General features: G+C 36.5%; 1 protein-coding gene across 1 annotated transcript; it reads right to left on the bottom strand.

The window, feature by feature from the left end:
• Positions 1 to 1,748: 1,748 nt before the first annotated feature.
• TMEM33 (transmembrane protein 33) lies at positions 1,749 to 21,390 on the bottom strand. Its single transcript, XM_010858850.1, has 7 exons — positions 21,045 to 21,390; positions 18,626 to 18,720; positions 17,907 to 18,094; positions 14,113 to 14,180; positions 13,066 to 13,199; positions 8,432 to 8,515; positions 1,749 to 7,187 (listed from the first exon to the last, which is right to left on the bottom strand). The coding sequence occupies exons 1-7, from the start codon at positions 21,087 to 21,089 to the stop codon at positions 7,058 to 7,060; spliced, it is 744 nt and encodes a 247-aa protein (XP_010857152.1). The 5' UTR covers positions 21,090 to 21,390; the 3' UTR covers positions 1,749 to 7,057.
• Between the last annotated feature and the right edge of the window lie 2,912 nt (positions 21,391 to 24,302).

Below are 24,302 nucleotides of genomic sequence, written 5' to 3'. Positions count from 1 at the left end.
GGAAGGCAAAATCTTTCTTACCACTTTCCCTTAAAGGTGGTGGTCTTTTATCTTTCTCTGAGGACAACAATTCAGGGGGAAAAGTCTTTCTTTTACAGAAAGACACTAGAATTTTCCCTTCCCTTCATGTTATATTTATTGTTATAAAATTGTTAAGCCTTTTTCATGTCCAGGCCTTACTGTTAGTCAACCATTTCTAGTCACTCAGTCGAAAAGACCCATGTTAACTATTGTTAATTTAATACCAATCTTTAAAAGGATCCTCATCCCAGGGACGGGGGAGCCTGGTGGGCTGCCGTCTATGGGGTCACACAGAGTTGGACAGGACTGAAGTGACTTAGCAGTAGCATCTTTTAGGAACATAATTTTTACTAAGTGGAAAAGAATAGTGTGAGTTGTTTAAACTAGAAGAAAAAGTAAACAGAGGTAAAAATAGGGACGACCATGGCAGAGGATTCTGAGGGCTGGATGATGATAATATGGAAGTCATCATACTGTTCTAATTTTATGTATGTTCAAAACTCACCAGGGACTTACTTCCCTGATGGTCCAGTGGTTAAGTCTCCAAGCTTCCTTGCCAGGGGACACAGGTTGATACCTGGTTGGGAAAGTAAGATCCCCACGCATCTTGAAGCAAGGCCAAATCCCCCAAAAACGAACAAAAAACCACCTCACCATAAAAGGTTAAAAAAAAACAGACAAAAACTTGCTGACAATCATCTGTTTAGACTGGTGACTCTCAAGGTTCTTGGATGACCATTTCTTTGAGGAGTCTCTTCATTCAACCAAGCTTGAAGAATGAGATGACCTTTCCCTTTCCAAAGCTCAGAATTACTTCTTAAACGGTTTCAAATATTCCCATATGCTAAAGGAAAGAGCATTATGAACTAACAATGTTTTAGTTTCTAAGACCTTATCACTAAATCTTGAGGAAATCAATTCTCCTAAAACTGTTTACCTATCAAAATCGCCTTTATACAGCTGATTTCCATTATGTGCCTTAGATTATAATCTCTAAGTGGACAAAGATTTAACTCACCTTAACAGTGTTTTGCTTGCTGCTGCTGCTGCTAAGTCGCTTCAGTTGTGTCTGACTCTTGTGCGACCCCATAGACGGCAGCCCACCAGGCTCCCCTGTCCCTGGGATTCTCCCGTTTCCTTCTCCAATGCATGAAAGTGAAAAGTGAAAGTGAAGTCGCTCAGTCATGTCCAACTCTTAGCGACCCCATGGACGGAAGCCCACCAGGCTCCTCGGTCCATGGGATTTTCCAGGCAAGAGTATGGAGTGGGGTGCCATTGCTTGGTAACAGTTATTAAAATTGCCACAGAAAGTATCTGCCAACTCCAAACACTTCCCTCGAAGGGAGATACTGAGTATCTTCTATGTTATCCTGTGTTGACTTACGACTCTGAATATATTGTATATTGTGAATCATTTTAGGGTTACAAATAACTCATCCATTAGGCTGTAAATTTCACTAGATAAAAAAGTACAGGGGAGCAAGCAAGCCAATAGCTAAGAGATACAACTATAATTTTTCTTTTTTTTCCAGTCTCACCTTAGGCCACATTTTTTATCCAGCTTCATACTAGATCACAAAATTATACCAGTCTTATTTGTGATGAGCTGAAGAAAACAGAAGAGTTCAAATTCACCTTATTCTAACAATAAGGCAATGAAGCACAATAGAAAACTAAATTCTAATTGTAAATGTTTTTTTGCAACATAACATTTTCAAATCAGCTTAAATTCAGAGAGATTTTTTATTACACAATTTGATTTTTACATCAATAAAATCTTAGATATAACAATACAGATGAAGAATAACAATTTAATTTGTATTGAAATAAATATGAGATACACAAAGCACATACAGTGGAAAAGGGTCACAATAAATTACAAGTGGAGACATTATTTTGCTCAATCACCAGAGAAAGCCCTTGACACTTCCAATTTCACACCATCAAATTTATCATTCTTGCTGATTTAAGCAGAACACAAAACAAATATGGATCCCAGGGCTTACTTTCACAGGTACCAGCATAGATAATTCACTACAGTGATCCAATTTGGAAATCAGTAGGGACCAGTAAATCACTGCATAAAAGAAAGAGTGAATGAGGTCCTTTTTCCTTAGTGTCAGCAGGCTATGATTATTATGTTTATTAGATTCTCTTGAAAGGACTTCACATTTTCTCAAATATTCAGGAGCAGTATATTTCCCCTCTGAGCCCTACATTAGCATTTATGTGCTTTGGTCTTGAATACACAGTAATGATGAATTTTTCAATTTATTTTATAAATTTATATAGTCTGGATAGTATTGGCCTGAAGAGTATATAACTCCCCAACCTGTATAATATTAGATATTAAAAATGGATTCAAGAGAAGTTACTAAGAAATGCTGACATACTGTATATACAAATTTAGTTCAATATATCCCATTATATAGAGCACCAGAGCAATGCATTTATTATAATCAAGCCATTTTCTATGACTCTCTAATCTCTGTGGCCCTTTTACGTTTGTTCCAATATATACATATCACAAATGTTGCCTGCCTAAGACGTTGCCCATTTGGTCTCAACTTACAAACATAAACGTAAGCAAAAATTCATGTCAAAAGCATTTATCTTAAAATTACAAAAAAAAAAAAGTCAAAAGTTTGGAATTTAAACTGTTATGAACCAAGGGAAAAAAGAAGTTAGTTCAAAAGTACTGAGCACATATATGTATTTTTTAAAAGTAGCTTCAGAAAACTATGACGGAAAAAGTAAAATGATTCTTGGGCCTTTCCTTCTCCTGGAATATAAGGTAACTTTTAGATTCCAGCAAAGATTATCTAGCAACAATTTTTTCCTATCATTTCCTAAGAAAAAGGAACTGTTTTAGACAAAAAGAATACTGTACTTTATCTGTGGTCACATCAACTCCTATTCAGTGCAGGTCAGTTTTCCTATCTGCACTGCCTAAGAGGACAAAGACTAGAGTTCATCCCTCACACAGAGATACGTTCCTTCCAAGAACCCTCCTGAACACCAGCTTAGAAGATACACGTCACAGAGTAACTACCACCAGGAAACTTCCCAAACATTGAGCAGCTTCTTTCTTATCCTTAATACCAGATCCAAATACAACTTTCCACCTAGAGTATTAGAAGAGGACTGCTCATTAAAATAATTTCTGGAAACAACTCCTGGATTTACAAAACATATATGCCATTGGTATACACTAAATCCATTGAACTATGCCATCATATAGCCTCTCAGAATTCTCTTAATTCTAGAGAAATTTCAGTGAGGTGTTAAATGAAATTACCTGTCTCTGTAACTCAAATTGAATTTACAAATCTAGGCACCATTCCTAATATCCAAAATTATCGACATGCTTTTGTATTACTGTGAAGTCTTAATTTTAAGAGATGGAACTGGCTGTAACTTGTTTACCTACAAAATGACCCTGAAAAAAATTAAGTACCATTTTCTCTATACCTGAAAATGAAGGTGAAAGAACAATTTTATAACTGACATGTTTAGGTAACTTAGGCACTTAGGGAAACAAAAACAAAAACAGCAGAGAGACTATGATCTGAGTAATACCACTAACTGTGGCCTCTTCTATTTACCTAGGAAGCAGATATTAACAGGGTACTTACTCCAGCTTCTGAACATTTTTTATTTAAAAAATGTACTCAAGAGTAAATGCTTACTAAATATTTACTGAATGTTGAATAATTACATATTAAAGAGAATCATGGAATTCAGGTCCTTAGTTTTATGGCTGGCTCAGGATTTAGTGGCATTTAACCTTTCAACATGGCATGATAAACAGCTGGGGACTACTTGAGCAAAGAGTGCCACCTACTGCTCATCAGCATAACTGGTTACTTTCTCCCTTGAGGTTTTCCCCACAGAATAAAAATCAGTCTCAATCTGGGTGAAAGCATTAAGCTAGCAGATCAAAAAGGGCTTTGGGTAGGGGGTGGAGAGGAGCTTCAGACCTATGTTAATTAAAACACATTTGTTAGCATTACATAAGGATCTTTACCACAATCCCTCAAAATTAGTTTCATTCATTCTGATCTCAAACTTTATTAAAGAAATTTCTCTTTGGACTGACATTAAATGAGGAATCAAGTATACAAAAGGAATACACAATCTTTGTTAGAATAAAGTAGATTCTGTAGGAGGCCTACACTTGTCCAAGAAAGTTTAATATTTAAAAGTGCTAGAACAGCAGCACTATATAACTTCCTAAACAATCAGATAGTCTAGATGTTAAATCAACTGTTTTTAAACACATAAAAATAAATTCAGCTATGCTGTATTTAAAATAAATTCAGCAGCTGTAACTTTTCCTAGTATACTCATTCTATATACTCTATTATAATAATTTCCTTTTTTGTTATACATTTTGCATTGTGTAAATGACATCCAAGACATACAATTTTACTTTTTTGGCCTCGCGGCATGTGAGATCTTAGTTCCTTGACCAGGGCTTGAACTCACACACTCTGCACTGGACTGGTGGAGTCTTAACCACTCAATCACCAAGGAAGTTCCTGTATTTCTTTAATTTTAACTTGATAGACATAAAGTTACACTGTACTTTCAGATGTCAAATTAGCTGTCTGTACATATTCATACTGCAAAATTCCTAACTACAAGTTCATGCAAACTAAACATCTGGCAATGCTCAAATTGTAGGATTTATTTTTTTATGAGTTTAGTGAAAGGAAAGTGAAGTGTTAGTTGCTCAGCTGTGTCCCACTCTTTGCAACCTCATGGACTGTAACCCACCAGGCCAAGAAATATTCCAGGCAAGAACACTGGAGTGGGTTGCCATTTCCTTCTCCAAGGGATCTTCCTGACCCAGGGACTGAACTTGGGTCTCCTGCACTGCAGGCAGATTCGTTACCATCTAAGCCACCCGGGCAGCTTATTTATAAGCCAAACTTTTCTTTAAAAAATATATCAGAAGTATAATCCCATTATATGATGAAAGCCTCAACTTCTGAAGCACAGAGAATTTTCAATTTTAATAGTATAAATGTTAAATTCTTTTCGTTAAAACCCACCTAAATTATTTCCTTTAGGAAAATCTTTTTGGTCAATAATAATTTTCAAAATAAAAACAGGCATACTTCACAGATCATTAAAAGAAACAATCGTGGTTAAAAGAGAGCACAGAAAGAAAATCAATAAATGGAAAAACTGGTGAAATTTAAGTTCCACATCTTAGTAGTTAGTAATATTGTCCCACAGTTAATTTCTTAGTTCTGATAAATGTTCTATAGTTATGGAATCTGTTAATACAAGGGGAAGCTGAGTAAAGGATATAAAGAAACTCTACTATTTTTTACAACTTTTCTACAAATCTAAAATTATCTCAAGATAAAAAAATTGTAGAAAACAAAGAAACTTAGTAACTTAAAAAATAAATATGCCTTCAGCTGCCATAATTTCTTGATATAATTCAAATTTTTAAAAACATCATTAGAAATAATATATTGTTTACTTAACATTACTTTATTGCTCTAGAAAATTCAGTTTTTAAAACCATCAGATTACACACATAGTGACAATGAGAGTGCCCCCAACAATCGACTGTGTGTTATGAAGCTTCTCTAACTTTGTAGATAATATTACAAAATTACAAAAATAGCTGGTTACAGTTAAGCTATCAAGTAGGTATCACATTTCTATAGACCAAAAAGTAGAATAAAAAGAAAACTGATGTTACTGCTAAGTCACTGAGTGTATTTGAGAAATCCAAATTACATGCACATAGAAGAAAACTGGTTACAAAAACCATTCCATTACTCTGCATTAACATTTTGCAATGTTTTAAACATTTCCAATCATGCAATAATAAATAAAGGTCAGAATGAATTTTAAAAAGGAGTTGATGGAAGTTCAACAAATGTGTTTCATATGTTAAACAACTCAAATCACAGTTGCATAATACATTCAATTCCTCTAAATTTATCCATGCATTACAAGACTGAAATGCACACTATTTCCCCCACAACTCCTCTGGCCCCATTCCCAATCAATAACCAACACCTATAAACCTTTCTATTTAATCTTTTATATGAAATTTGATAGGTAGGTATGTATGATCTTCATTATTATTTCAGAACAGATACAAAGTTCAGTCACAGCTCAATCTTCACTTACATTCCTTTCAAAGGGCACCTGAACTGGTGCAACTGTCTATGAAAATTCAAGCCTAAGAAACTGAGAGAACTGGCAGTCAAGAATCTGATCTAAGTAACTGTATCCACAATCCTAAAAGGATTTACTTTTTGAGAAATGTTACTCAACCTGTCTCTGAGAGGAAAACTGTATGACTACTGCTTGCTGATGTAAAATGCTTAGGTGACCACAAGTATTTACCTAGTTGGTTAACAACCTTTCAGTTGAGCCTGTAAGAAAAAAAAACCCAAAGCCACAGAAGTAAATATGAAAATAAAATTTTGGAAGGTCATAGTATAAGATACATAAAGAAATCCAAAATAAATCTGTCCTAATGAAGCAGTACAAAATCTACATAAAAGCACTTTGAAATTAAATACAGAAGGAGGGAAGTGTTTTTGTTACAACCATCAACCAAAATTACTGAATGGCAAAAGAATACTGTCTCAAAGTATACTGAATTTACATGTTAATATTATCATAATGAACTCATGCCAGATGCAAATTCAGGTTACCAATTAGATGAAAACAAAGTTTAGAGCGATTTTTACCGGACAAATAAATGTACTTCATGATAAAGGCACAGCAGCATCTAAAGAATTCCTGATACATTTATCACAAGATTCAAATTTCCTTAACTATTAACAACACATCACAATAAAGTTTCTCAGAAAGTGTTTGAAAGGCTTGATTTAACATGCCAGGAAAATGATTACTTTTCTTTTGAGATGCATTTATGTAAATTATGTAAATTGCATTGAGGTCAGTTTTACACCTGGAATTATCCATCCCTAGTAGAAGAAGTACCAGCAGCTAACAATGCTTATTTATATTATGTATAATTTAGCTGGATGCTACACTATGCAACTGTTGGTGCCAGTCTGCTTATAAAGGCAATACTCTGGAGACAAAGTCTTCTCACAAACAGTGGGCAAGCAGGTTTCATTATAAGATGTTCAACAACAATCCTCAGTTCATTAAACAAGGTCCTGCAACATAAAATATGTTTTCTTTCAGAAACTCAATGAAAAAGCAATGTGATTCAAGAGTAAATGCTGATAAAGGGGCTTTCCACTAAAGAATCTGAATTAGTAATAACCAGGATGTACTGCAGGCAATATACAGAATTAAAATTCCCCAAATCAACACCTGTGTCCTTTTTTGGGGAAAATATTCATTTAATAAATGGCTCTCTAAGGGCTGAGTATTAGGGATGATTTGTATTTCCTTCACAGTTGAGTCACATAATCTTCACATCTGACTTACTCAAATTCAACTAGGTCTAAAAAAAGAGAGCAAGAATGTGAAAGTTTCTAGTATGAGCAATCCCTCCTACCATTTCCTTAAAAGAACATACTGCCTCTTAGAGCCTTCCTCATCTGAAAAATGGGAATATGTACTTATTGGAGTCACAGTGAAGTTTCAATGAGGAAACACAGAAGATGCTCAATAAATGTTGCTGTCATTTAGTTGCTGAATCGTGTAAGACTCTGTGACCCCATGGACTGTAGCCCACCACCATTCCTCTACATCTAAAAAGTACTAAGTTCCAAACTTCTTACCCTGAGGCTCAAGAAGTTTTACGATATGGTTCCAATATACCTTTAAAATCTCTGCTCTAACCACTCACCACTCAGAATTTCCCTTCCGGTCAAATAGGCCTACATATGTGCCCCTTAAACTGTGTTTATCTTACTGCCTCTGAACTTGTGCTCCTATCGTTTTCCTACCTAAAATGCTTTTCCTTGTTCTCACTGTCTATTGAAAGTCTTTACTCCTTCCAGAACAAATTAGAATATTTTGTGAAACTTTCCTGGGCTCTTCTCTCTTCTGGCTCAATGATCTCTCCCCTCTTGTGGACTACAGTACTGATACAATAAACATGAAATTCGTCACAGGTTGACATGTGAATACTACATCCTGCACTACTGTTTCCTTTCTTATTTGCGATGTGTTTCCTTAACTAGGACAGTACCAGGAGAGGGAGACTTTTGTCCTACACAGTTTTAAATTCCTTACGCTTTTAGCACTGTTTTAGATGTGGTCAAGAAAACTCCAGTCTTAATGTCTGAAAAGCAAGCACCTCCTCATCAATCCTAGAACTTAGATTCGCAAAAACGTTGCTTGCTTCTAAATTCTAACATAAAGGTTAAATAAGTCTTAAAAGTTACAAATGGTATATTTCACAATACTATTAATAAATAAAACAGATTTAAACTAATCACAAGCTTACCGACAATATGGATTTCTTCGAGAGGAGTATCGAAGAGTAAGGAATCTATAGTATATAAAAGGCTGGAACAAACTTCCTTGACCACTGAAATAAACAAATACAAGGGAAATAAATACACATTATTGATTCATATGTATACTCAACATTTAAAGGCAACTTAACTGGACAATGTGTTTCCATTCATCAAATCATCATAATAATATCCATCATATCTAAGTCCAAGTTATTCATGTAGGTATTGTTAAATTTTTTAAAGCTACTAAACAAATCAGAAAATGTTATATAAATGCTTCAACTGCCACTAATAATTGGTAATCAAGTTTTAAAACTTGAAATATTTAATTAAATATTTAAAATGAAAAGTAGTTTATTTGGTATAAACAAATAAGAAAATTAATAAAACCATATAGGCTCACTAGTAAATGTGAGAATAGGCTAAACATAGCCTATATTATTTATTTTTCTTGGTTAAAATGACAATCATAATACCCCAAGAGTCATATACATGTTTCTCAAATTCTAAGTCTGGAATCCTTCCCTAGGAAAAACTATTTTAAGATGTTCACTAAAACAACCACAAATAAAACACAGCAAGAACCTAATGGTCTCCAGGCAAGAATACTGGAGTGGGTAGCCTTCTCCAGGGGATCTTCTCCACCCAGGGATTGAACCTGGGTCTCCTGCATTGCAGGCAGATTCTTTACCATCTGAACCACCAGGGAAGCCCAGTTGGGTAGCAGGGCTAAGTAAATCATATGTATATTTGATGGATTCAGTATGCAATTACTTAAAATCTTGACTACTGAAAAGTACACAGGAACTCTGAACAAAGCAGGATATAAAGCTATACATATTATTACAACTATATTTTAAAAATCTGGGGTAGAATAAATGCATCAAGATCCTAAATTTGGTTTGATTTTTAGGTTAAATTTTTTTAGCCTCCCCACTCACCCTTGGCAGACCCACACAACTTAGTTGGGATCTTAGTTCCCTGAGTAGGGATCCAATCCCAGCCCCCTGCAGTAGAAGCACAGAGTCCTAACCACTGGACTGCCAGGCAATTCTCCTTTTCAGCCTCCCTGCACCCCCAGCTGTATTACTTTCATAATAAAAATTTACATGATTACAATTTATAACTAAATATATCTACTTTCTCCAATAAATCATGTGATGAAATTTTAACTCTGTATATTGAAAAATAGAGGCATTACAGAACACATTAAGTAGAAAAGACTATCCAATGAAACACAAATTTTCCATCATGCAAGTTAGTTCCTTAATCAAAGTTATAGCAGTCTCTAATATAGCCTTCCAGAAACTTACATAAACAAGTATATATAATGGCTAACATGCAGCGCTCACTCTGTAATGCACTGAACTGTTAACTCTAGGAAGGAAGTGGTATTATCATTCCTATTTTAAAGGTGAAGAACCCTGTGGATGTACCTAGAGTCTGTCATACAGAGGGAACAAGTCAGAAAGAGAAAAATAAATATCATACACGAGCGCATATATATGGAATCTAGAAAAGGTACTTGCAGGGCAGGAGCAGAGATGCAGATGTAGAGAAGGCAGAGAAGGGACGTGTGAACACAGGGTGGGAAGAAGAGGGTAGAATAGATTGAGAGCAGCACTGACATATATGCATCACCATGTGCAAAATAGACAGCTAGTGGGAAGCTTCCGTAGAGCACAGGGAGCTCAGCTCAGTGCTCTGCGATGACCTAGAGGGGTGGGATAGGGGAGCGGGAAGAAGGGTCAAGAGGGAGAGGATACACGGACACATATAACTGATTCACAATGTTGTACAGCAGAAACTAACACAACGTTAAAAAACAAAGATACTCCAAAAAAAGAGGATGAAACAGAACGAAACATATATGCCTTTAAACACACACACCTCAAATATGAATAGGGAATACCCTACACAGTTCTCAACTCATTTTAAATTTATTGTATCTTAGCAATCATCCCCTATCACAACCCACAAATTATCTTATTCTTTCTACAACCTGAAATATTCCATTTTATGCATGTACTAACAAGCTCTCTACTAATGAACAAACCCAAAATGATCATCCTTTTATCTGTCTTTGCACATGTGTGTGTATTATGTAAGATAAACTAATTCACAGACTACATGTCTAAGATAAACTCATAAACTGTTCACTTCTAAATACAGAGTTTTATGCATTATTGCTACAAATTTAACTTAATAACAAGGCCTTCTAATATTAGACTGTGCTTCTACCATGAAAGGTAGCATTTAAGGAATAATGATTTGAAATGTTTAATTTTATAATCTGTGTTATAGTCAAGTGACATACTTGAACCATTAACAGCTTCTCTCATTAGGGAATTGAATAATACTTTATTACTTAGTTTTCCTTTTTAAAAATAACAACATGATTCTTCTATTTAAATATTTTGGTAAATTCTCATTTCCTTTACAATAATCTTAAAAATTAAGATCAATTTGTACATTTTAAGTGTTTAAATAAAAGACTAAATACCACAACTGACTTAATATACCAACATAGTAAAACTTGGTATGCCAACAAAAAATTCACTACAGTTCCAATAATGAGGTTTTTTGTTTAAGTGTGCTTGGCATCTCAGCATTTCACTGTAATTCTCTTCAGCTTACTTAAAAGGAGAACAAACTATCCTGCTTATTAACCTGAATAGACACCAATTATCTCCACATATAGAGTTAGTTTTGGTAGCTACATTTTAACTTTCACTCAGATACATAAAGCAAATCACAGAATCTGGGGATACCCAAGACCAGGCAACCCAAGAAACAGAAAAATGAGCAAGAAAGTAAGAGGGTAAAAGGTTCCTTTCACCAATATGATGAGGATCACAAAAAAAGATGAACTAGCTTCTAGGGTGAAAATTCCAGAGCTGAATAATAGACAAATACAGCTGCATCAAATTCTATACTTAATATTCATGGAACATTACAATTGGAAGGATTTTTGGGTTACTAATTTCAACTACTATTAGTTTTTTAAATGTAGAAAAGCAAGGCCCAGAAGGCCTAGTTAACTGTCAAATCAACCAGAATCCAGCTCCCTGACACCCAGTAAGAAGTTTTTCCATTGTACCATTCTAGGACCCTATTTAAATTATATTATCTAGTTTGGAACCCCACAGCTTAACAACATGTGGTGATCCTGGAATTTTCAGAGGAAAATATTATTTACAACAATGGTACAGATGTATTTATGAGGAAATCTAAAAAACTCTCTCACCAGCTTAAAGAAACACTGCTAAGGAAAGGAGTACTGCTGGTATATAAAAACCTCACTAGTTAATCAAGGCAATGAACATTAAAATGAAATATTTCATAGACAAAAATGTTACAAACTAATGAGATTATGGAAAATAGGTAACACAGATCTATTAGAGGGCAATTTGGTACATGGTCTATTAAATATAAAATATACCCAGCTTAGACTCAGTAAAAGTATATATGGATTCACACAAAAGTATAAGCAGACAGGTAAAAAAAATGGTTACTGCAGCAACATATGGAAAAGTAAAAGTCTGAAAACAAACGGCCATTAACAGGGCAATGGGTAATAAAATGCAGCAAAATAATATGATGGAACACTACACAGCCATTAAACAAGACAAACCAGAACTGTGAATGTCAATATAAACAGGTCACAAAAACATACTGTATGAGTGAAAAAAGCAAGATGCACACCACTGATGCTTGTGATGTATAATAAAAACTAAACAAAGCCCCACACCCATAAAATAATAAGATACATTTCCTACCTATCTGTGTAAGTACTTTAAAATAACTACATATATGTACTCATATCAAATTCCTTAGCTCTGGGAAGGAGAGGACAGAATTGCAACTAGCATTCACAGTTAAATGATATTTTAGTTTTTTATCTGTAATGTCCTATTACCTGAGAAACTGAAAATTGAGAAAGCAATAATCTGGGGAGAAATGTAGTTTTATTTAGCTATTTTCCTTTACATATTTTTACATTTTTTAAAATTTATTTTTTAATTGGAGTATAACTGCTTAACAATGCTGTGTTAAGTTTCTGCTGTACAACAACATGAATCAGCCTTGCCCTCTTGAGAGAAACATAGTTTTATAACTTAAATGCAAGAATACAGATACTGAGGTCAATACTATCCTAATGCTCTATTTTCAAAAGGAAGGTTTTCTTTACTTACACATTCTTCTCATAACTAACAAACAAAATAAGGAGGTGGCAGTAGGCAACTATCAATACCAACCTTAACTTTTCAGATTTTTCTCCAGTATGGGAAAAATAATCTCAGTAATGTGACAATGGACTAAATTAGCCTTTCTAAGACTCTTTCAAAAGTAGTTATTTGGAAGATAATTTTAAAATGTTAAATAACTCATAAGGAACAATGAAGAAGACAGATTCCTAGGTTTCCTACAGTCGACCACAGTAGCAGTACTATCGCAGTAGCTCTGCACTGTCACATGAGAAGGTGACTGCTAAGATCCATCGAGCTCTACATATCAGGGTTTACTTCAACAGATTTAAGCAGCGTAAAGTTTGAGTTGATACATTTATTATATTCATTTAGACATCAGCCTCCTAAAATAAATATATTTTTATTCTTACCTGAAAAGCATAAAAACTGTAGCAGGCATCAAGAATATTTCATTACAAGCAATGAACTTCAGAATATTCTGTTGATTAGCGCTTAATTTATCCAAGAGAGATCTCAGCAGAGGTAAACTATTTGAACCCTTTGCCTTAAAACATAAGAAAACAAATATTAGAAGTCATGAAAGCATTTTTGATCACTCAATTATTTTCTTTCCTTATATGAATGGCATATCTAACATGCAATATAATCAAAAGACAATTACTTGAAAATGATGATATAAAAATTTACAAACTATACATTTAGGGACAAAAGTTAACAGATTTTCCTGCTTTACTGTATTTTCTACATTTGAAGAATTAAATAGAGAACTTTAATAAAGGCCCTTTTCATTCATTGATGCTTTGTTTTCCTTAAGAAAGATTAGATTATTCCACTAAAAGTGGTGGTGATTTCTCTCAACCATAACAAAATCTGGCTATGCAGAAATACAAAGTATCTGAGATTTCTTAGTTAATTAAAGAGAGAAATCACAAAGTTCAGTTACTGCTGTAACCCAAGAACTATGGAGATAAAGAAAAAGGCCAACACAAGGCAAATTTTTGGATACTTTACTTTAAACTTCCATGCATACGCAGTCAATCTGCCTGGCACATGGAGGTTATTAGGCTAAATGTTCCAACTCAGGAATAAGAAAATGTTTCAGAAAAGCAGCAGTTTTGAACATCAGTGTAAAGAAATTCAGTACACTCTACTCATCTACTATGTTAAAATCACTGACAGAACAAGAGACTTCTGACAACTTATCAAATATATTTCAAACTTCAGACACTCCTCCAGGAATTGGACAGTGATTTTAAATACAATCCATTATGACAAAATGTACTATTTTATTGAAACAATAAAAAATTCCAAAATTTTCAAATCACTAATTTACAGCAAGTCTGTAAGGAACATAGGAACTTTCTGAGACACATGCCCAAATGTCTTAGAACTCAAATTTGTGTCAACTACCTATAAATTCGGGAGTCAAAAGACAAGGCCAACATTGTTTTACTTACATCAAGGATCTTTTTTGTGTATGTGGCAGCATGAAGCAAAGAAAATAACAAGACTGGGAAAATACTCACTGAAGAAAATAATTAAGGAAAACATTACAAATTCATCAAGTACTTTGCACAACAGGGTATGTATTATGTTCAAGTATACATCTGCTAAAATGAGTTCAGTGATGGCTTCTGTTTTACTGATACTTTATAAAATGAATTTTTTTTTTTTAATCTGTAAACAAAGTCAAAGTTTTTTTTAAACCCACAGTTCTTTTTATGAATAATGAAATAGTTTTTTCACCTATTTCTAGTATATAACATATTGTGAACATTTGCTAAATTAAAATCTAGGCCACCTCAAAGTGATAAGTAATACGGCTTTTAACGCCACAATGGTCATTCTGGACGGAATACCTTAGCCATCCAATACCAACACAGTCTCTGTGCTGCTTTCACCAACTTAAGAAAGAGTACAGGGTAATGGTTTAAAAAGTAGTTCCCAAACTGTCCTCAACTATAGATGTTTAATTCATTTTTCCTACAAGGACTTCATTATTTTCAGATACTGTTCCAATCAAGCTTTTATAGTCAAGCTTTCATGGTTAAGGTATTCTCAATCTGTACAAATAAAAAAGACATTGTATACCTGGTTTGTATATATACTCAATTGAGAGTTTCATCAGTTTTAATAATAGACATGAACAAAGAATCCTTATTTTAAGTTTCATTATTTGGCTTTTTGTGATAGATAATATATACAATTTTCTTTTAGCTTTAAAAAAAAAATGGAAATTGCTCAAAATACTCTATTTACCCCAACTTCTGCTAGGTTGATAACAAAAAACCCCCACTTGTCCAAGTTATTTCCATGAAATGATAATAGACTGTTAATCATAAATGGCAAAAACACTTGTCCTCAAAACAGTAGCAATTTATCAAAAATAATCCATGATATTTTTCTACACCAACTGAAAGCTTGGTGTGAGGGAAATGATGCCCACTATGACACAATCTGAGTATCAAATTCATTATAACCACAACTCATCATTTAGGACCCAAAGGTTCCAAAGTTCCCACTGGCAAGTAAAACACTGACCCACAGCCAAGTGTTGTAAGAATTCTAACTCTCTAACATAAAAGTTCTCCGATTAATACCCTGACCAAACCTTCCCTGTCTCTTCTGAGAACTAAATAAAACGCCAATTTATGAGAAGAGATCACACATACATAAAAATAGCTTTACACTTTTAACAGAATCCTGAATTCAGAGTCAAGATATCTGGGTCTCATTCTTGGCTCTGACACTAACTTCAGTTCCCTAGGCCAAGTTCCATCTTCTGTTGTACAAATTTGCAGTGATCAAAGCCAGGGGTTTCTAATAAGTCCTATCTCTAACATTCTATAGTTCATAAATCCTTGATAAGATACTCATAATTTTAGCATTCATTGTTAAACTATTTAGAAAATTCAAGGGACAAAGAGTGCATAACAGAAATAGGACAATATATCACCTTTCTAAGAGCAAAGATCAGAACGTGACTTTGGGCTCACTTTTACTAATGTAATACCTAACTACTTTAGGAATCAGATTAGTATTTCTTGCCAATTAATAGCTTATGTTATTCCCACTACATACTCCCCTCCCAATAAGAATTAAAGAACATTAAATCCTTAATCTTCAACATTCCCTAGAGAGGGCACAGCAAATAAATGGACAGAAAAGGCAGAGAGGTTGTCTTCACTGTTATGAGTCATTTGGCAGCATCTCAGGATTCACTCAATAGAACTGTCCCAGAGGTCATAATTGATGTGTTCAATTTGCTCTACATTAGTATCTAGAAAACAGTTTCTAGCATTTCTATTTTTCTCTTCAAGGAAATTTTAAGCTCCTAAGGGCAGAAACAAGAATCTCTATATAATTTCCCATTATATCTCAGAAAAGCAAGAATTTTAATATTGCTGATTGTAAAGAACCTCAATGAATGTGGCTGATAAAAACAGGTCAATCCAATGATATGTCAACAAACGTGCTTATCGCTTACAGCTGCAGGACAAGGATTATTTAGCAAGTTTTACCTACACTACTATTTACTTGCCAATGTGCTATCAGGCAGGTTATTTTAAACTCCTTGAGCCTCCGTATACTATCAATAATACAATGCTCATAATAATTTTCTTTAGAATGTTGCAAGGATTAAATACGTCAAGTTTATATACACTGGCAAAATAGGTGCTCAAAAAAATTTTCCTTCCATTCTCTTTTCCTTAAGACTTGTGTTAGAGACATATTTTATTGTGCTTTCCATTATGTACAGTTGTATCATAAATATTCAAGAACACTTAAGAGCAGCACTTCCTAAAGTACAGAATATCTTCCTGAGGGATGATTCAAGGGGAGCTGGGTAGATGGGTGGACAACTGATTCAAATGATTAAGTTTAGGAAAGACTGGTAACTCAGTCTCACAATGCACATTACCGTATCAAAGGTCCCACAGTAAAGAATCTGTTTAGCACATTACCGTATCAAAGGTCCCACAGTAAAGAATCTGTTTAGCAATGTTAAACCTATCCGTATCAAAGGTCCCACGGTAAAGAATCTGTTTAGCAATGTTAAACCTATTGCTTCCCAAACATCAAACTGCAGAATGTCTTCCCCTCCATTTAAAAAATACCTATTATCCCACAACATATTTCTGAACTGTATAAACATACAAATTCCAAAAATCCATGAGTCTGTCCTTATTTTCTTCTTTGTGCTGTGCTGTGCTTAGTGGCTCAGTTGTGTCTGACTCTTTTTGACCCCATGGACTACAGCCTGCTAGGCTCCTCTGTCCATGGGGATTCTCCAGGCAAGAATACTGGAGTGGGTTGCTATGTCATCCTCCAGGGGATCTCCCCAACCCAGGGATCAAACTCAGGTCCCCTGCATTACAGGCTAATTCCTTACCATCTGAGCCACCAGGGAAGCCCAAGAATACTGGAGTGGGTAGCCTGTCCCTTCTCCAGAGGATCTTTCCAACCCAGGAACTGAACCAGCATCTCCTGCATTGCTGGCTTCCCTGGTAGCTCAGATGGTAAAGTGTCTGCCTACAATGCGGGAGACTCGGATTCAAACCCTGGGTTGGGAAGATCTCCTGGAGAACGAAATGGCAACCCACTCCAGTACTCTTGCCTGGAAAGTCCCATGGACTGAGGAGCCTGGGGACTCCTCAGTCCATGGGGTCGCAAAGAGTCGGACACAACTGAGTGACTTCACTTCTTCACTTCACTCCTGCATTGCAGGCTATTCAAAGCAAATACTAATTTCTTTTTACTTTATTAATTACCTCATTCTCAGCTTAAATATGTTACTTCTTGATTAATTTCCTTTTGTTTCTAGCTTACTGAAAGTTAAAAGATAGAGCTAAGAATTTCTCTTTTCTTAAAGCAAGACATCTGGGTATCTTCCCAAAGAAAGTGTGAATTAAATGAAATAAACTTACATATTAAAATGTAACTTCTCCATGGGCTTGTGCTTTGAATCTGAAATTTGCAATATCCATTGCTAACAGAGAAGTTTATAAGATCAAATATTGAAGTTCAAAATTCCCAATCACCTTTTCAAAATTTGGACTTCACATTTTAGAGTCAAGACACTCTTACACTTCACATTATCTTCTTTCAAAAGAAGTACCAACAAACCAACCAACCCAGGCTTCATGGAACACCCTTATTGCTGAATCCTTCCAGTAGCAAAAAAATAATCAAAAGTGATCTCCCTACATTCAGCAGGCAATTTCACTGTCAAAACGGTAAAAAAGGATACTTGTAACAGGGTAGGAATTGACAAAGATGAGTGAATACAACAGGTAGTGGCAGCTGTCCTCTAACAAAGCCTGGGCCAGGAACGCTCTGCTTAACTGGAAGTGTGGTAGTCTTTGGTGCAGCCTCAGAGCACTAGTTAGAGCATTTGCCAGCAAAGCACGTTGGTAAAAGCTTGCTGCTTCATGCAACCTGCAAATTACAGTGGAGAGATCATCAGGAGACGTAAACAGCTACCATACCTCTTCCTCCTTTGTGAATTGCATCATAATTGCACAACACCTAATACCTAAATCTATTACTTCAGAATAGAAAAAAAAATTATGTGACTTTACTGAAGCTTTTTAGAAGCATCATTTTATATACATACCCAACTGAACGTTTATTTCTATTGAAGTATAACTGATGTACAATATCCAACTGAATTTTCTAAAGCAGCCATTCTTCCTCTTAAACACTCAAAAAGGCGAAAAAACATGAACTCATCCCCACATTCATTTTCTCTCAGATTTTCAATGTGATGTTACTTTCACAAAGCACGTAATATAAAATATACCCCCAGTTGGTACTATTACTAGAATATTAGTACCTTTAAGGATGAGACGTGTTTTATTGTTTATCAAACCCCTGGCTGTTTGACAAAGTGTGACATCTAAAAAGGTACTCCAGAAAAAAATGACTGAAAAAGTGAATACCAACAGCAGAAACATGTATAATACATACCCAAGAAGAGGCAGAACAAACAAAGCAGAGCAGTAAACTGTGAATAAGCGAGAAAGCCACATTGCTGTGTCCAGTTTATTGGCCATCATGAATTGCTGAATTTAAAAAGAAAAATACTGTAGTTAAATTAAGCTTGCAGATTATGTTTTAAAGGATGACTATTTTGCAATTTTATTCCTATTCAAAATGTCTCAACGCTCCTGTAGCAACTGGTTTTTTTAGGTATAACTCTTAGGGCAATTGTTTCTTCATCAGTGAGTTTCTTTCTTCTCCTGAAAGCTCCCTGACAAGTCTTTCACAGATTTCTGTGGCCCTAAACATCCACATACCACTTTCTTCACCACTTTTTCCTCATTCTTTTCTTTTGCTGCATTTTGCTAAAAGATATGTCCATCACACTAAATTCAATAACTTAAAATTAATTTTCTCAAACTATTTCATATTCAAATTCTAAAGTGGCTTTTACATTTTTTAAAAGAATCTACATAAACAATTTTTACATCAAGACCCAAGATAAACATATGAGTATATAAATTTCACAAAAACAATACTTACTTTTACTATGTGTGATAGATTCTGCTATTCTGTATTCTATTTAATGTTTTAGAAACAATGTTTACATAAAAAGGATTTCAAACCTAACAGGTTTTAACCTGGAGTCTCAAACACTGCTGGAAGCAATCTAACTTTAATTCTCTTTCGAAAGTAGAGAAAAGTTTAAAAAACTCTGGGGAAAAAAACGCAAGCCTATTTTAAAATTCAAGGATGTTTTTAATTTTACTGCAGGCTTTCTAACAGTATGCAGGTAATTTCAGACACATGCCTCTGAGTTTATTCTATCCAAACCTACTACATGTTACTCTTGTAAATTTAAATGTTCACCAGTAAGTCAAGAGGAAGGATGAATCCAGCTTACAGTGCTCAGTTTCTCTACAAATATTCAGACTGTACACGACTGTCTGAAATTTAATTTTAGAACATTTTCTTTAAAATCTGTTTAGGGTATTCATTTTGTGATAAATCATTGAATTTTGCATTTTACCTCGTACACTTTTATGCATGTGCATTTAATTACACAGTTTAAAAAAGATCTAAGAAAATGTATTGGTTTACACTTTTAAGAGTGAACTGACTGACCATGACAAATAATTCAGGCAAAAAATATCAAAGGATCTTTGGGTGAAAAAAAATATTGAGGTGAAAAATTATTCACATAATCTTAAAGTATCATGACACAGAATACTCTTTATTCACAAAGAGAGTTATCTTTACCATAGAGAATCTGGTGGACACCACCAAAGCCAAATGACCAAACTCCAGTGACGGGATAAATCAACATAAGATGCTTCCTGATATATATAAAATGCCCTGAGAAGAACAAAATCTCTCTTATTTAATATTCCTACCAAACATTTAACCTGAATCTAGTCGGGGGGGCGGGGGGCGGGGGAACGACAAAAAATTAGATAATTTCAATTTAAGGAGCATTCTGCAAAACAACAGGTGTGGACTCTGGTAAGACAAAAATGGGAAGACCAAGGGAATTATTTCAGACTGAAAGGGACCAAAGGCCAGTAAACACACTGCAAGTTTTTTTTATTGAGTTTGGACAAGAAGGAAGCAATTTAAAGGACAATTAAGGAAATTTAAATATGAATTGTATATTAGGTAGTAACAAGTAGCAACGTTACATTTGCAAAATGAACTACAAAAATTTTTAGGTAACTGCATTGTGGTCTGTACAAAAATATTCTACATAAGTACTACATTATGGGTAAATTATAATGACGCATGTAACTCTGAAATGGTTCAGCAAAATAAAAAAGGTGTGCACTGAGAGAGATGCTGCACATTTTTAAAATAAGTGATTGGCTCAATTCACATGCTTAGTGTTTAAGTACAATTATGCTTCTGGTACAAAAAAAAAAAAGACAGTAAGCAGCAGATACGCATCCTAAAAATAAAAGTTTACATAAGCTTAATATTTCTCTTCGTAAAATGAAGGAGGAAAAGAGAAAAAAAACCGCTCTCCTTCTATTGCTTAAAAAGCGGCAGACCTGTTCTCTGCCAGCCCCCAAGTGCGGAATGAGGCATGTGTCACAGCACAATCTCAGGTCGCACCTTCAACCGTGCGACCGAAGGGTGGGAAAAGACGAGAAGGCCCTCTGTCCTAGGCATTCAGGTGGGCATACAAGTGAGGGCCACTGCTGGAGGCCCGCCTGTTGTCGCTGCCGAATCAGAAACTTTAGCTCCGTCTAACGTCTTGGCTCACGATCGGCTCTCTCCCCACCCCCACCCCAATCACTAATTCCAGTCCCGAAAGCAAAGAGCCGGTGGAACGCCTGGGACCCGACTTTCAACACTCCCAGCTCCTTCCTAACTTGCAAATCAAGCCAAACGATCCTGTCCGCTTACTTACCACTGCGCCCGCCCCTTGGGGGCCGTTGGGGGCCGTATCCGCCATGGGGGCGCTCACACTAGCGTCTGAGACGCTGCAATCGGGAAGGGAAAAAAGAAGGAAGGTCAGCGCCGGGGCCGCAACTCCGGGAACCGGCTTCCCTGTTCTCTGCGAGAGCTTCCGAACCTTCACAGAACAAAAGGTCTCGCCGCTTCAGTGTAGCGGACTGTCCCAAGGGCACCCGCAACGGCCGGAAAATACCCGCCTGGCACGGCCAAGAGCAAAGATGGGTTTCCAGAAAGACCGAGACGAAGGCGGGGCTTCGGAACAGGACCGACCTAACGCCACCGGCTCCAGCTTATTGCCGAACCCGGAAGTGCTCGCTTTGCTTCCGTGGGGAAGAGGCGGTGACGCAGAGGGGAAAGCGGAGCGGTGCCCTGAGGCATGACGGGAAGTGTCGTTTTTCTTGCTTTGGCTTCCCATTTCGTACACGCCCATTGCTCTGTAAGCTAAGAAGCCCGGCAGCCGAAGCAGCTTTTGCCTCATCGTCCTCTCAGAGCTGGTCCACTCTACCTGTGGCCAAACCACAAAGGCTCTCTACTCCCTGATACAGAAGCCTCGGAAATGTTTTCTTTGCCATTTTCTTTCAGAAGCCCACGAAGCTCTTTGATGCTACCTCTAAAATTAGTTATTTCAACAAGCACTAAATGAGAGCTGCTATGTGACAAGCTCCGTACTTGGCAAGGAATATTTCAAGATGGTTATGACACAGACTGCGGGAGAGATAGGAGAAACGGCAGTCATAGCCCAGTGCTTCTGTAATGCGTGCAGAGGCGGAGTTAATCACAGGCGGCACACAGCAGGGGGCCTGAATCAGAGGGGTCCCGGAAGCGTTCCTAGAAAACCTAATTCTGGCACAAAGTTTTGAAGTACAAGGAGAAGTTGGCTAAATGGGGAAGGGGAATGCAGAGAGCAACAGAAAGTGCATGAAGCAACTGGACAGTTGAGTATAACCACAAAGATCACTCTGGAAACAGGAGAAGGGGATGATCAGAGGGGCAAACCCATAAGCCCACCAGGGGCAGGCTTCCCTGGTGGTCCAGTGGTTAAGAGTCCTTCTTGCAATGCAGGGGACACAGGTTTGATCGCTGACGTGAGAAGATCCCAGGAACAAGTGGGCAACTAAGCTTGTGCACTATAACCACCGAGCCGGAATGCAGGAACGACTGAGGGCCTCCTGCCCTAAAACCTGTGCTCCTCACAAGAGAAGCACGTGAATTGCGGCTACAGAGTAGGCCCCCTCACCACAACTAGAGAAAGCCAGTACCACCAGCAGCAATGAAGACTCAGCACAGCCAAACATAAATAAATAAAACGTTTAAAACACCAGGGACTTGCGGACTTCCCTGGTGGTCCAGTGGCCAAGACTCTGAGCTCCAAGTGCAGGAGGCCCAAGTTCAATCCCTGGTAGGACAGCTAGATCCCACAGGTCACAGTTAATAGTTCTCATGCCACAAATAAAGATCCTGCATGCCTCAAATAAAACCCAGCACAGCCAAATACATAACCACAAATAAAAATTTAAAAAAATCCAGGGGCTTTATAGGGAGGCCATTGCATATACAAGGGGAAAAGTGATGGGATTCTGAGCCAAAGGAGTGTTGTGGGGGAAGAGAAGAGGAAAGATGACTTGGAGAGGCCATTCAAGATTGGTGGCTGACTAGGTATGAGTAGGCTGGAGAGGGAAGGTCATCTTCCAAGACCTAGAGAAGAGCTGTAGAGAAGGAAAACTTAGAAGATCTGGAGACTGAGAATAAAAACCTGAGGCTTTTGAAAGGAGGAAGCTGACTAGAGATACATAGGCAGCTGGTACCACGCTTGAAAAGCATGACTCTTTTTTTCTGGCTTGTGGAATCTTAGTTCTCTCCATTGCCAGGCCTGCTGGTCAGCTGTGTCCAACTCTTTGCCACCCGTTGGAGTGTGGCCTGCTAGGCTCCTCTGTCCATGGGATTCTCCAGGCAAGAATACTGGAGTAGTTTGCCATTTCCTACTGTAGGGGATCTTCCCAACCCAAAGATCAAACCTAAGTCTCTCGTGTCTCCTGCATTGGCAGGCAGATTCTTTACCACTGTAGCCAACTGGGAAGTCCTTAGTTCCCCGACCAGGGATCAAATCCATGTCAGTGGTAGTGAAAGCTCGGAGTTCTAACCACTGGACAGCCAGGGAAGTCCCAATATATTCCTATTCTATTGGATAATTTATTTGATTCTCTTTTGTATTATAACCTGATAAATTTATATTCTTATCAAAGGTCTTACATTTCAGAAAGGAAACATGAGAAAGTGGAAAGTAGAAGAAGGTAGAGGACTTTCAGTGAATAGCCTTATACACTGTATTTATAATTTATTTATTTATTTTTAAACGTTATTGGTTTTTTTGGCCCCATCTGGTGGCATGTGGGATCTTAGTTTTCTGACCAGGGCTCAAACTGGGAGCCCCCTGCAGTGAAAGCACAGATTCTTAACCATTGGACTGCCAGGGAAATCCCTGTATTTATGATTATAAAAAAAAATACTCAATTAAAAATAAATACATTAAAAAATGGCCATAAAATAATATTAATGTGAAATTAGTCCACTAATGGACTAATGTCCACTAATAATAGAAAGGCCCATCAGTGAATGTTAAAACCATTGAGAGAAATGTTGATGGCACAATATTGACACAATTCTAAAGTGTCACTCCAGAGATTTGTAGTTAAAAAAATGAATTTTTTCCGTGGAGAAACATGTCAATTAAACCTTAATCAAGAGATCAAATTTAGCACCATAAATACACTGGGTTATCCTGACGCTGTCTCCTGATGTGACATAATATTTACAATATTCCCTAAAGAAATTCTTGGCAGAATATTTACTCCAAATTCAATCCTGCCCATCTAGACCTAACCTCCAGGCTACAGAAAATGTAAAGAGACAGATTAACAACTTAAACAACAGCATGAGACAAAAATCAAAATGCGATTTTGATTTCTACAAAATAACTGGCTGGGATCCTTCAAAAAATAAGTCTCACTACAAAAGGTGAAAGAGTTATTCCAAATTAAAAGCATGTACAAAGTCCTAGCAGGGCTTCCCAGGTGGCTCTAGTGGTAAAGAATCTGCCTGCCAATGCAAGAGATGCAAGAGACACAGGTTTGATCCCTGGGTGGGGAAGATGCCCTGGAGTAGGAAATGGCAACCCACTCCAGTATTCTTGCCTGGAAAATTCCATGGACAG

Source organism: Bison bison, unplaced genomic scaffold (assembly GCF_000754665.1).
Source record: "Bison bison bison isolate TAMUID 2011002044 unplaced genomic scaffold, Bison_UMD1.0 scf7180017864451, whole genome shotgun sequence".
NCBI lineage: Eukaryota > Metazoa > Chordata > Mammalia > Artiodactyla > Bovidae > Bison > Bison bison.
Note: the sequence above shows the minus strand (reverse complement) of the source record. Positions and strands in the feature narration are given on the sequence as shown.